We start from the raw sequence: 13,982 nt of genomic DNA, 5'->3' as shown, positions 1-13,982 counted from the left end.
TGGATCCGGAGGTTGGTGGGGTGGTACGTGAGGACGAGGGGGATTCTGTTTTGGTTGTTATTGCGGGGACGGGGTGTGAGGGATGAGTTGCAGGAAATGCGGGAGACACGGTGGAGGGCGTTCTCGACCACTGAGCGGGGGAAGTTGCGGTCCTTGAAAAACAAGGACATCTGAGATGTACGGGAGTGGAATGCCTCATCCTGGGAGCATCCTGTTTCATCTTGGAGAAACAAGGATAAATGAAGAACAAAAACAAAGTTGCTGGAAAAGCTCAGCAATTCTGGCAGCGTCTGTGAAGGAAAAAAAACAGAGTTAACGTTTCAGGTCTGTTGACCCTTCCTCAGCGGCGTCTGGAGCCAGAAGTCACTGTGTCCTCATGCCGATCAGCGTGTGTGTACCTTCCAAGGGATCTGAGTGTCCAGGCTGCCAACAGTTAGTATACAGATATAATAAGTAATTAGGAAAACTAACAGAACGTTCTCATTTATCATGAAAGAAATTAAATATAAGAGTCGGGAGGTTTTGTTACAGTTGTTCAGAGCATTGTGAGGGCACATCTGGAATACTGTCAATAGTAATGGTCACTTTATTTAAGGAAGAATGCAAATGAGTTGGAAGCAGATGAAACATTTTGGATCCTGAGAGGTCTTCACTGGATGGACGTGGAGAGGATGTTTCCTTTTTTGCGAGAATCTAGAAATCGGGGCTGTTGTTTAAAAATCAGGTGTCACCCATTTAAAACCTCAACTAGGCGAGTTTTTTCATCTTAGAGGGTCATGAGTCTTTGGAACCCTCTTCTTGAAAAGGAGATCGAAGCAGAGTCTTAGAATATTTTTAAGGTACAGGTGGATAGATACTTGTTAAGCAAGGGGGTGTAATCAGATCAGCTATGAAATATTTTATGACACACCAAGCTCAAGGGGCCAAAAGGCATATTCCTGCTCCTAATTTGTGTGTTCATATGTACGGCTACAAGTGCAGGTCACAGGCTAGCAAATAATTCACCTCCTGACTGCTCAAAGCCTGGCATAATCTCATAAGAGATTAATGCGTAAAATTAAAGCACATGGTATTGGGGGTAGTATATTGAAATAGATAGAGAACTGGTTGGCAGACAGGAAACAAAGTGTAAGAATAAACAGGTCTCTGTCCAAATGGCAGGCAGTGACTAGTGGGGTACAGCAGGGATTAGTGCTTGGACCCCAGCTATTCACAATATACATTAAAGATGAGGAAACTAAGTGCAACATATCCAAGTTTGCAGGTGACACAAAACTGGGTGGAAGGCTGACCTGTGAAGTGCATACAGAGATGTTGCAGTATGATTTGGCCAGGCTGAGTGAGTGAGAAAATGCATTGCAGATAATTTGGATAAAAGTGAGATTATACAACTTGGTAGCAAAAACAGGAAGGCAAGTTACCATTTCTGAAGAAGGGTCTAGGCCCGAAACGTCAGCCTTCCTGCTCCTCTGATGCTGCTTGGCCTGCTGTGTTCATCCAGCTCTACACTTTGTATTCTTAGGCAAATTATTAACTGAATGGCTATAAATTGAGAGTGCAGAATGTACAAGACTGGGTATCCTCATGCTGAAAGTAAGCATTAAAGTGCAGCAGGCAGTAAAGAAGGCAAATGGGTATGATGGCCTTCATAGCGAGAGGGTTCGAATACAGGAGCAGGGATGTTTCACTGCAGTTATACAGGGCCTTGATGAGACCACACCTGGAATATTGTGTGCAGATTTGGTCTCCTTATCTGGGGAAGGATGTCCTGGCGATGGAGGGAGTGCAGCGAAGGTTTCAGACTGACTCCTGGGACTGACATATGAGGAGATGTTGAACTGGTTAGGACTATATTTAGTGGAATTCAGAAGAATGAAAGAGTAGTGAGCCCATGGAATTCTCTGCCACAGAATGTAGGTGAGGCCAAAACATTGTATGATTTTAAGAAGGAGGTGAATATACCACTTGAGGTTAAAGGGCTCAAAGGATAGGGGGAAAAGCAGGAACAGTCTATTAAGTTGGATAATCAGCCATTATCATACTGAATGACAGAGCAGGCTTATTTTCTATGTTTCTATAGGGTTTCCTAATCCTACCAACCTCTCGGTCAGTGCATTCCAATTCATTGCATAAAAAGTTCATACATTGTCCAATTTTATAAATCTGTGTTCTCTGGTTACCCAGAAATGGAAACAATTTCTCTTTGTTAACTTCTTCAAAACTCTTTTCTAATTTGAATACCTCAAATAAATCTCCCACTTAACTTTTGCTGTCAGGAGAATAATCCCTCACTTGCTGCCATTCTGGTAAATCTCTTCTGCACCCTGTCTGCGGCCTTGACATCTTTCCTAAAGTGTGGGGTTCAGAACTGAGCACAATATTTCATTAGATTATTTTTATAAAGGATTGGAGTACAAGAGTCAAGTCTTACTGCAATTATACAGTATCTTATCAAGACCACACCCAGAATACTGTGTACAATGTCACTGTCCATTCATCAAGAAGGATATATTTGCCTTAAAGGGAGTGAAGTGATGGCTATCTCGACAGCTTCCGGGGAGGAGGGGATAAGCCTATTACAAAAGATAAAATAGAGTAGTCTACATTTCCTAGTGCTCAGAAGAATACAAGGTAGTCTCATCAAAATCGAAAATTCACAAGGAGTTTGATGTGGGGGAGGGGGGTGCGGGGTGGTGGGGCACAGGTAGATGTTTGCCTTGACTGGAGAGTCTAGATCATAGGGCACCAGATTATGATGGATACTTTGTTGGTGAGACTTGGACCTGCAGGGTTGTGGTTATAGCTTGGGATAGTGGCCTTGAAGTAGATGATCAGACGTTCATCTGTTAGAATGGCAGAGCTGGCTTGATGGGCTGAATGGCCTACTCCTGCACCTTTCTTATATTCTCCTACTCTACCAGTACTTCCAATGCTTACATTGCATGACATCAATTGATCCCTTCCCCACAACATGGGCCGATTTCAACACTGGAAGCCTGTGAACAATACATCAAGTTGCATTCATATGATGTCTTTACTGAATTAACCTGCCATATAAGCAGACATGAAAGTAGATGAGTCAAAACGTAGTCAAAGATGTAAGTTGTAAGAGCATTTTGAAGAAGGACAGAGATGTGGAGAAATTTTAGGGAGACAATTCAAAATATTGGAGCCCAAGCAGCCAAAGGCATGCTCTCCAATGGCAGAATGATTAAAATCAGGGATGCTGAAGAGGCCAGAACGAGAAGAGCGTAGAGAGACTTGTGGATATGAAGGAGGCTACAGAAAGTTAGAGAGCTGTGAAGCAATGGAGGGATTTGAACAAAGAGTTCTTAAAATCAGATATTGCTGCATTGGAGAGGACAAGAATGATTGGTGCAACATGATGCCGAAGAGTCGACTAGGGGTGGATTTGGAGACCAGGATGAAAATGTTAGAATCGGGCTATTACTTAAACAGAAGCCATTGTGTGTTCACCAGCACAGAAGGTTATGGACAGAAAGGATCTACTGCAAGTTTAGACGCATCCAGCTGTTCTAGTGGAACTACCACCAGAAAGTTCCACTCCAAACCACACATTATCTCCATTCCTCTGTATTGTTTTTCCACTGTGCATCTTTAAGGTCTGTGCCCAGTAGCAACTTCCACATATGGAAGCCAATTTGTTGACATGCTGACTGGCATTGGTGGAACGTCTGACTGGCAGACGCGCAGCTTACAGGGCACGTTGTACACCATCCTGACTTGGAAATAGTTCACTGTTTCTTCCTCACGGCTGGGTCAAAATGCTGGAAATCCCTCCCTAATAACACTGGAGGTGTCAGGGCAGGTGGCAGTTCAAAAGGGTAGCTCACCGCCACCTTCTCCAGAGTAACAACAGAAGGGAATAAATACTGGCCCAAGCAGGGACTCACACATTATGAATGAATAAATAAAAGGTTGGGTGAGAATGAGAGCTTTCAGGCACACTTAACACATGGTCAAAGCACATTGAATAATTTATGTTTGTTTCTGGTAATCAATAAAATATGTGCATACATAATGACCAAATCAGCCACATTAACAGCACAGTACATTGTATGAATATAAGGTTTTACTGCACGGGACTTGGTTTACTGTTAGTGAAAGTTATTGGATAAATATTTCCGGCATTACTTACTTAGCTCTAATTAATTCCACATGTTGGTCTCATTCGTGCTGCTCTTTACACAATACAGTATCATTTGATAAGATTATATTCTGAGGAAATGCAGTTTTTTCAATTTAATGTTTACCAGCTGCTTACAACTCAACCACAGGAGGAATTTCTCCCTGGGGTAAGGTTGGACACTGCTAAAACAGTTGATATGTTGCTGTGATCATTGTAAATGTCTGGGATTGGAGCCAGCAATTGAAGCCTGTGTTGTGGTAAAGATTGGAACTCTCAGACTATTTCTGGTTCTCCTGGAGAGGGATTCCCAGAAAACACAAGGCTGTCAGTCAGGGAGTGTGGTTATAGAGGCCCAGTCTGGGGGCGGCAGGCTTACTCCCTGCCAAACTGCAGTTACTGGCAGCCACTGGTTCCTAGGAGCAGACAGACTTGGCACTCAGACTGAGAATTCAGAAAGATAACCGGGAAAATTTCAAATCCCACATACCGGACCCTGCACCCCTCAAATCCTACACTCTCTGTGCAGCCTGGTCTCCCCTCACACAACCCTCACTCCCCTGACCACATCCTCATCCCCTCCCAAATTCACTCTGCCTTCACTAAACAGTTGATATCTGCTCCCCTCGCCAGACCCTGTCAACTCTCCTTGTCTCCCCGAATCCCCCTTTCCGATAACCCTACCACACACTGCAACCCATCTCCATTTAACACCTGCATTTCCCTCTCATCTTCATAGTCTGCTCATACCCATCGCTTCCATTCCCCTATCTGCGTACATCCATTCCCCTGCTGGTATAGAGCCCTACAGCACGGATTCAGCCCCTTCAGCCCAAACTGGTCTATGTGGACCAAATGTCCATCCCTACACTTGACGTATATCCTTCTAAATATTTCCTATCCATGTATGTATGATATGTACCCTTCCAAACACACTCCCAACTCTTGCTTCTGTAACTATGATCTTATCTCTCAAAACATTTCCCCTTTGTCGAAAGCCTTTTCCAGTTGGTGCCAAAACATTGAATGAAGAAATTGGACACTGTTCTCAGGGATAAAGGGATCAAAGGGTATTGGGAGAAAGTGGATACAGGGGTTGGATGATCAGCCCATGATCATATTAAATGGTGAAGCAGGCTCAAAGGGCTGAATGGCCTACTTCTGCTCCTATTTTTCAATGTTTCTATGTGTAAGGCCCATACATGAAAGCTGCAATAACTCTCAGGTGTGAAGCCACGGCAAAGGGCATTAGAATATCCCACTGTTCAGCTGAAGTTTCCATTCCATCTTGTATACAATGACTTAAGTCTGCATCCTGTCCAAAAAAATTGCAGGATTAATTTATTTACTATCAGCTTCCACAGTTTCAGCCAACTGATAGCATAATTAACCATCAGAGGTCACTGAATGACAAATCACCTGTTCAACATTGCAGTTCCACCCACTGCAAGCCCTGGGTTCAGTCACTCAGACAGAAACAGTGAAAAGCAATGGAAGAAGCAAACTGGGTTACAGATACAACCTCGCAAGATGATGTACTTTCGGCAAAAAATGAGGAATGCTTAAGTGGAATATACATTTAGTGAGTGCATATACACCATAGGAATATGCATTCAATGGGAATATTGTCTCAAGTGGTGTGTGTATATCCAATGGGAATTTACAGTTGATGGAAGGACATACTCCATGGAAATATATACATAATAGGAATATACACCAAATAGGAATATACTCTAAGTGAGAGTATATACCCAATAGGAACCTACATTCATTTGGAATGTAAACTCATTGGATTTATATATTCAAGAAGAAGTATCATTCATCGGGTGTATACATTCCATGGAAATATGCACTCAATGGGAATACAAACTCAACAGGAAGGTCTATATTGTCCATGGATATATGACCTCAAATGGATGTATACATAGCAATAAAACCATTGAAACAAGGAGCAGGAGTAGCCCATTCAGCCCTGTGAGCCTGCTCCACCATTTAATACAATCATGGCTGATCTTCTATCTCAGTCATGGAATACACAGAAAATAGCGACTATGTACTGAATAGGTGAATGTTCATCATGCAGGTATGCACTAAATGAATATATACACACAGCTGGGAATATATGGCACACGGAAATATTCACTCAATGGTGTATATGCTCAATGTAATAATACACTCAATGGGAATATATATTTCAAGGAAAGGGCTATTGTGGGATCTATGAAGGGAATTTGGGTGATGTGCACTTTGTAAATAGGATTGAAAGAGCTAGTGGTGGGTCTTATGGATAAAATGAGTTTGGAATGGATATGGAGGGAGAAAATAGAGAAATTCAAGGTTACGGCAGGGGGAAATCTTAGAGGCGGTTTGGGCTTGTGACAGGGAGGGACACAGCAGAGGCAGCTGACTTAACGCTTTCAATCTTAGTGACAGAGATGCCCAAGAGTTCCTTACACTTGGTTTTGGTGGAGAGGCTGGAAGAGACAGGGTAAGGAGTTTGTTTGTAGCACTAAAGGGAAGCTAAGGAACTGTTAGCATCTTAAAACGATGATGGCATACTGAACATTTTCAGTAAATGAGAACATAACCTGATAGAAGTTGCTCTGTTAGATCTGGAAATGGAGGGCTAAATCATTAATCCATCAATAGACGGTCTTGTCCTGGATGGTGTCAAGCTTCTTGAGTGCTGCACGCATCTAGGCAAGTGGGGAGTATTCCATCACACTCCTGACTTGTGCCTTGTAGATGGTGGACAGGATTTGTGGAGTCAGGAGGAGAGTTATTCACTGTGGTATTCCCAGCCTCTGATCTGCTGTTGTAGCCACTGTGTTTATGTGGCGAGTCCAGTTCAGTTTCTGGTCAATGGTAAACCCCAGGATGTTGATAGTGGGGGATTCAGTGATGGTAAAACTATAGAATGTCAAGGAGCGCTGGTTAGGTGTCTCTTATTGGTGGTGGTTATAGCCTGGCATTTGTGTGGTGCGAATGACACTTGCCACTTGTCAGTCCAAGCCTGGATATTGTCCAAATCTTGTTCCTTTTGAACATGGATTGCTTCAGTATCTGAGGAGTCACGAATGGTGCTGAACATTGTGCAATCATCGGCGAACATCCCCACTTCTGACCTTATGATGGAGGGAAGGTCATTGATGAAGCAGCTGAAGATGTTTGGGCCTAGGACACTACCCTGAGGAACTCCTGCAGAGATGTCCTGGAGCTGAGATGACTGACCTGCAACAACCATGACCATCTTCCCTATATATCAGGTATGACTCTAACCAGCAGAGATTTTGCCCCCTGATACTCATTGATTTCAGTTTTTCTAGAGCTCCTTGATGCCATACTCCTTGAATGTAGTCTTGATGTCATGGCTGTCACTCTTATCTTAACTCTGAAAGTCAGATCTTTGTCCATGTTTGAAGCAAGGTTGTAATGATCTCTAAAAGTGAAAAAGCTTTGTCTAACGTCACCCTCATTTCATTTGTACATCACTTTAAATCTGTGCTATAAGACCATAGGAGATAGAACAACAAACAATTCAGCATAGGAACAGGCCCTTCGGCCCTCCAAGCCTGCCCCGACACATTTTGCCTTCTATACTATAACTGTCTTCACTTACAGGATCCGTATCCCTCCAATCCCTTCCTGTTCATGTATTCGTCAAGGTGTTTCTTGAAAGCTGCTATTGTTTCTTCTTCCACCACCTCCCCTGGCAGCAGGTTCCAGGCACTCACCATCCTTTGTGTGAAAAATGTGCCACACACATCTGTTTTAAACTTCCCCCCCTTGCACCTTGAATCTGTGTCCCCTAGTAACTGACCCCTCCACTCTGGGGAAAAAACCTTGTACTTTCCATTCCATCCATGCCATTCACAATCTTATAAACTTCTATTAGGTCATCCCTCAACTTCCTGTGTTCCAGTGAAAACAAATCCAGTCCATCCAACCTTTCTTCATAGATAAAGTTCCCCATACCAGGCAACATCCCGGTAAACCTTTTCAGTACCACTCCAAAGCACCTACATCCTTCTCATAGTGTGGTGACCAGAATTGTACACAAATAGGAACAGGAGTAGGCCATTCGACCCCTTGAGTCTGCTCTGCCATTCAATAGGATCATGGCTGATCCAACATTCCTCATGTCCACTTTGTTGTCCTTTCCCTGTTACCATTGATTCCACAACTGATCAAGAATGTATACACATCAACCTTAAATGTACAAAAGGCCTGTTCCCCCACAGCTCTCTGTGGAAAGGAGTTCCAAAGACACTCAACCCCCTGAGAGAAGAAATTCCTCCTCATCTTAGTCTTAAATTGGCGCCCCTTTATTCTGAGGCTATGCCCTCTGGTCCTAGACTCTCCCATGAGGGGAAACATCCTCTCAGCATTTATCCTGTCAAGCCCCTTGAGAATCCTATGTGTTTAATGAAATCATCTCTCATTCTTCTAAACTCCAATGAGTAGGGTCTTAACCTGTTTAACTTTGCTCATAAGACAATCCTTCCATACCAGAGATCATCCCAGTGAACCTTCCCTGAACTACCACCAATGAAATTATATCTTTCCTTAAATAAGGGGACCAAAATTGCTCACAGTACTCCAGATGTGATCTCACCAGCACCTTGTACAGTTGTAGGAGAACATCCCCACTCTTATACTCCAACCCCCTTGAAATAAGGGCTCTCATTTCATTAATCTGCCTGATTACCTGCAGCACCTGTGGGATAACTTTCTGTGTTTTGTGCACGAGAACCCCTAACTCCCTTTGTGCTGCAGCTTTCTGCAGTTTTCCTCCATTTAAATAATACTCTGTTCTTTATTCTCCCTTCCAAAATGAACAATGTCACATTTCCCCACATTATATTCCACTTACGAGGTTTTTGCCCACTGACTTAACTTTTCAATATCTCTGTAAACTATTTGTATCCCTCTCACAACTTGCCTTTCCACCTATTTTTGAATCATCTATAAATTTTGCTCAAGTACATTCACTTCCTTCCTCCAAGTCATGAATATATATTGTAAACGGTTGTGGTCCCAGCACTGATCCCTGTGGAACCTCATTGGTTACACGTTGCCAACCTGAAAAAATCCCTTATGCCCACTTGCTGTTTCCTGCCATAACTGAATTATTTTTCCATGCCAATATACTACCTCCACCCTGTGGGCTCTTATCTTACAACTTAATCTTTTGTGAGGAACACAAAACACCTTTGTGAAACACCTTCTGAAATCCAAATACATCTACTGGCTCCCTCTATCCACTCCAGTTGAGACTTCCTTCAGAAACTTAGTCAGATATGATTTCCCTTTCATGAAGCCATGCTGACTCTGCCTAAATAGAGCATTGAGCTATGCAGCACGGAAACAGACCCTTAAGTCCAACTCAACCAGATATCCCCTATAAATCTCGTTCCACTTGTCAGCATTTGGCCCAGATCCCTCTAAACCGTTCCTATTCATATATCCATCCAGATGCCTTTTAAATGTTGCAATTGTACCAGCCTCCACCACATCCTCTGGCACTTCATTCCATATATGCACCACCCTCTGCGTGAAAAAGTTGCCCCTTAGGTCCCTTTTATCTCTTTCCCCTTTCACCTTCAGCCTATGTCCTCTAGTTTTGGACTTACCCACCCTGGGGAAAAGACCTTGTCTATTTACTCTATCTATGACCCTCATGATTTTATAAACCTTTATAAGGTCACCCCTCAGCCTTTGACACTCCAGGGAAAATAGCCCTAGCCTATCCAGCCTCTCCATATAGCTTAAACCTGGAAACATCCTCGTAAATCTTTTCTGAACCCTTTATACTTTCACAACATCCTTCCTATGGCAGGGAGACCAGCACTGCCCGCAGTATTCCAATAGTGGCCTAACCAATATCCTGTATAGCTGCAACATGACCTCCCAATGCCTATACTCAATGCACCGACCAATAAAGGCAAGCATACCACATGCCTTCTTCACTATCCTATCTACCTGCAACTCTTTCTTTGAAGGAACCATGAATCTGCAGTCCAAGATCTCTTTGTTCAGTAACACTCTCCAGGACCTTACCATTAAGTGTGTAAGTCCTGCCCTTTCCAAAATGCAGCACCTCACATTTATCTAAATTAAACTCCATCTGTCACCCATTGGCCCATCTGATCGAGATCCCATTATACTCTGAGGTAACCTTCGCTGTCCACTGCACCGCCAATTTTAGTGTCATTTACAAATGTACAAACCCTACTTCCTATGTTCATATCCAGAACACATATATAAATGATAAAAAGCAGTGGACTCAGCACCGATCCTTGTGACACACCGCTGGTCACAAGCTTCCAGTCTGAAAAGAAAGCCTCCACCATGCCCCTCGTCTTCTACCTTTGAGCCAGTTCTGTATCCAAATAGCTAGTTCTCCCTGTGATCTAACCTTGCTAACCAGTCTACCACGAGGAACGTTTTCGAATGCCTTATTGAAGTCCATATAGATTATATCCATCGCTCTGCCCTCATCAATCTTCTTTGTTACTGCTTCAAAAAATTCAATCAAGTTAGTGAGACACAATTTCCCATGCACAAAGCCATGTTGACTCTCCCTAATCAGTCCTTGCCTTTCAAAATACGTGCAAATCCTGTCCCTCAGGATTCCCTCCAGCAACTTGCCCACCACCAGTGTCGGGCTCACTGGTCTATAGTTCCCTGGCTTTTCCTTACCACCTTTCTTAAATAGTGGATCCACGTTAGCCAACCTCCAGTCTTCTGGCACCTCACCTGTGGCTATCAATGATACAAATATCTCAGCGAGGGGCCCAGCAATCTCTTCCCTCACTTAGGGTACACCTGGTCAGGTCCCTGGGATTTATCCATCTTTATGCATTTTAAGACGTTCAGCACCACCTCCTCTGTAATATGGACATTTTTTAAGATTTCGCTATTTATTTCCCCAAGTTCTCTATCTTCTATATCCTTCTCCACTGTAAACACAGATGCAGAATACTTGTTTAGTGTCTTCCTCATCCCCTGCAACTTCACATATAGGTGACCTTGCTGATCTTTAAGGGACCCCATTCTGTCACTAGTTACCTTTTTGTCCTCAATATATTTGTAGAATCCTTTTGGATTCTTCTCAAACCTATTTGCCAAAGCTATTTCATGTTTCCTTTTTGCCCTCCTAATTTCCCTGTTAAGTATATTCTTACTGCCTTTACATTCTTCTTGGGATTCACTTGATCCCTGCTGTCTATACCTGATGTTTCCTTATTTTTCTTGACCGAAAACTCAATTTCTCTAGTCATCCAGCATTTCCTACACCTACCCGCCTTGCCCTTCACCCTAAAAGGAACATACTGTCTCTGGACTCTTGTTATCTCATTTTTGAATGATTCCCATTTTCGAGCCATCCCTTTACCTGCAGCCATCTACCCCCAATCAACTTTTGAAAGTTCTTGCCTAATACGATCAAATACCAAATGTTCTGCTATTACTTCCTAAATAATTGATTCCATTAGTTTTCCAACAATAGATGTTAGGATAATCAGCCTATAGTTACCTGCTTTTTGCTTCCCTCCCTTTTTGAATCGTGAGTGTCACATGGCAGTTTTCCAATCCTGTGGTACTTCATTAGAATCCAACAATCTGTGCCCTCTCATGCTTTTTTCTTTTACAGGTGGGAACAGCTTCTCCCTATCTACTCTGCCCACGATTTTGAAAACTTAACAGTCCCAACTTCTTCAATCTATCTTATCAGTGAAGTTTCTCATTCCTGGAACCATTCTTCTGCATTGCTTCTACACTCTCTGTTTGTATTCACGTCTCTCCGTGGTCCTTTATAATGTGGCCCCACACTCGTGGGGGATTCAGCGATGGCATTGCCATTGACTACCATGGAGCAATGGTTGTATTCTCTCTGGTTGGAGATGGTCATTGCCTGGATGTGAATGTTATTTTCCACTTTACAGCCCAAGCCTGGATATTGTCCATGTTTTGCTGCATTTGAACATGGACCTCTTCAGTATCCGAGGAACTGAAAACATCAAAATGCTGTTTAATTTTCAAAGAATATTTCTTCAGTATAGGTTCAATCTTAAAATTATGCGCGTTTTTATTTTCAAATCCATCCTTGACTTCTCAAATCCATCTCCCCATCCAGTCCTTACAGTCTCCTCCAGCTGCACAATGTCTGCGGCTCTCAAAACTGAACTTGAGCAACCTCAATCAGTGATTGGGCCTTCAGAAAGCTGGACGTTAAGTCTGGAATTCTATCCCTAAATGTTACCATCTCTCCGTCCTCCTTTAAGACGTTCCTCAAAATGCTGCTCTCTGACCAAGCTTTGGACATCTGCCTGAATAATTCCTGTGTGTGAATGTTGCTATAAAAGATACACTGTTGAAGTTTCTTTTTTCAGTCATCAGGACAGGGACAAGAATAACAAATTTCAGAGGAAATAATTTATACTGCATGAAAAGGTGTGCTGATTCTTAGGCCTCTGGACTTCAATTGGTTGAGGTGTCAAACATATACAACAGGGACCTGTCCCTTGTGCTGTTGTTATTTCAAATAAGGCACAGTGCCTTTTTCTGTAGTGGACAGCTCCTGTGTTTATACGTAACTTTGACAACTCTACCAGCCCGCCTGATAATGTTAAATTGCTTGTCAGCGAGAATCGCAAAGATTCACAAGGCGCACATTATCCTGGTTTGGAAATATATCGGCATTCCTTAACTGTCACTGGGTCAAAATCCTGGGACGCCCTCCCAGCACTCTGAATGTACCAGCAGCACGCAGACTGCAGCAATTCAAGAAGCCAGCTCCTTCTCCAAGCCAGCGACATCCACATCCCGTGAATGCATGAAGACTGATCTGGAGCAAAGATATCATTCCATACTAGGCAGACAGCTTACACTGCGCATTTCTCACACGTTGCATACAGACAGTTGAGAATAAGTTATAAATGTTCGAATGATGGGACAGGGTGACGAAGCCAGGTTAAATGTGAGGACAGAGGATACAAACAGAGAGATGTGGCTCTGATGAGACTGAGGCAGAATGCTGGTTGGCTGCAATTCCAAGCTACAGAGACGGCCTCAGTTTTCTTTCTGCTCCTGCCCAGCCGGTTGTTGTTGTTGTTGTTTTGCAGTGTCCCGGCTGGCAGCCTGGGATCTTGCTGTGCCGCCGGCTCGCTCTCACACCCCCTCCCCCCGCGCTTCCCGCTTTCCGGACCTCACTCCAAATAAGGGCATCTACGTCAGTAGGTTCCCGGTGCAGGGCCGCACCAACTCGGCGCGGGTTGAATGAGCTGACAAGATCAAGCGAAACCGGCAGTTCCCGCGGCTCAGGCGGCCGTTCACTGAGGCATGGTGCTGATTCAGACTTCTACTGCTTCTGACCGTCCGGAACCTCTCCTCTGTCCTGTCTCTCTGGTGTTTGTGGTGTCTGCATGGACGACCCTTTCCCCCCCCCCCCATTCACCCATACATGATGGAGCCGTCCAGATGCGTCATTCGCCGCGAATCCAATAAAAGGCGATGGGTCCGAGCCTGACACAGCAAACACTCGGAGAGAGCGATAGCGAACAACATCGAGCGACAGCACCGGGACAGAGAGGCAGATAGTGCGGACACCGACAGCCCGGAGACCCTACACAATGTTCCAGGCTTTCAGCACCGACTACGACTCCGCTTCCCGCTGCAGCAACTCGCCGTCCATTGGCGATCCGTTCTATTTCTCACCCGCCGACTCCTTCTCCAGCCTGGGCAGCCCGGCCCACGTCTCGGTAAGTGACCGAGAGAATAGATGAGATCGGGCGGAGTGGGGGGGTTAACACTGATGCTGGGGGGGGGGGGGGGG

The 13,982-nt window shown here is 44.0% G+C and overlaps 1 protein-coding gene across 1 annotated transcript in view; it reads left to right on the top strand.

Annotated features, from left to right (window-relative positions):
• LOC109938684 (serine/threonine-protein kinase Nek9) overlaps positions 1-13,430 on the top strand; it is a 162,009-nt gene extending 148,579 nt beyond the window's left edge. Inside the window, exon 13 of the mRNA XM_048599984.1 lies at positions 13,273-13,430. Coding sequence (XP_048455941.1) covers positions 13,273-13,430 — 158 coding nt within the window. The remainder of the gene's footprint in view (positions 1-13,272) is intronic.
• Positions 13,431-13,982: the final 552 nt, after the last annotated feature.

Source organism: Rhincodon typus, chromosome 8 (assembly GCF_021869965.1).
Source record: "Rhincodon typus isolate 14 chromosome 8, sRhiTyp1.1, whole genome shotgun sequence".
Taxonomy (NCBI): domain Eukaryota; kingdom Metazoa; phylum Chordata; class Chondrichthyes; order Orectolobiformes; family Rhincodontidae; genus Rhincodon; species Rhincodon typus.
This window is presented reverse-complemented; position numbering and strand designations above follow the sequence as displayed.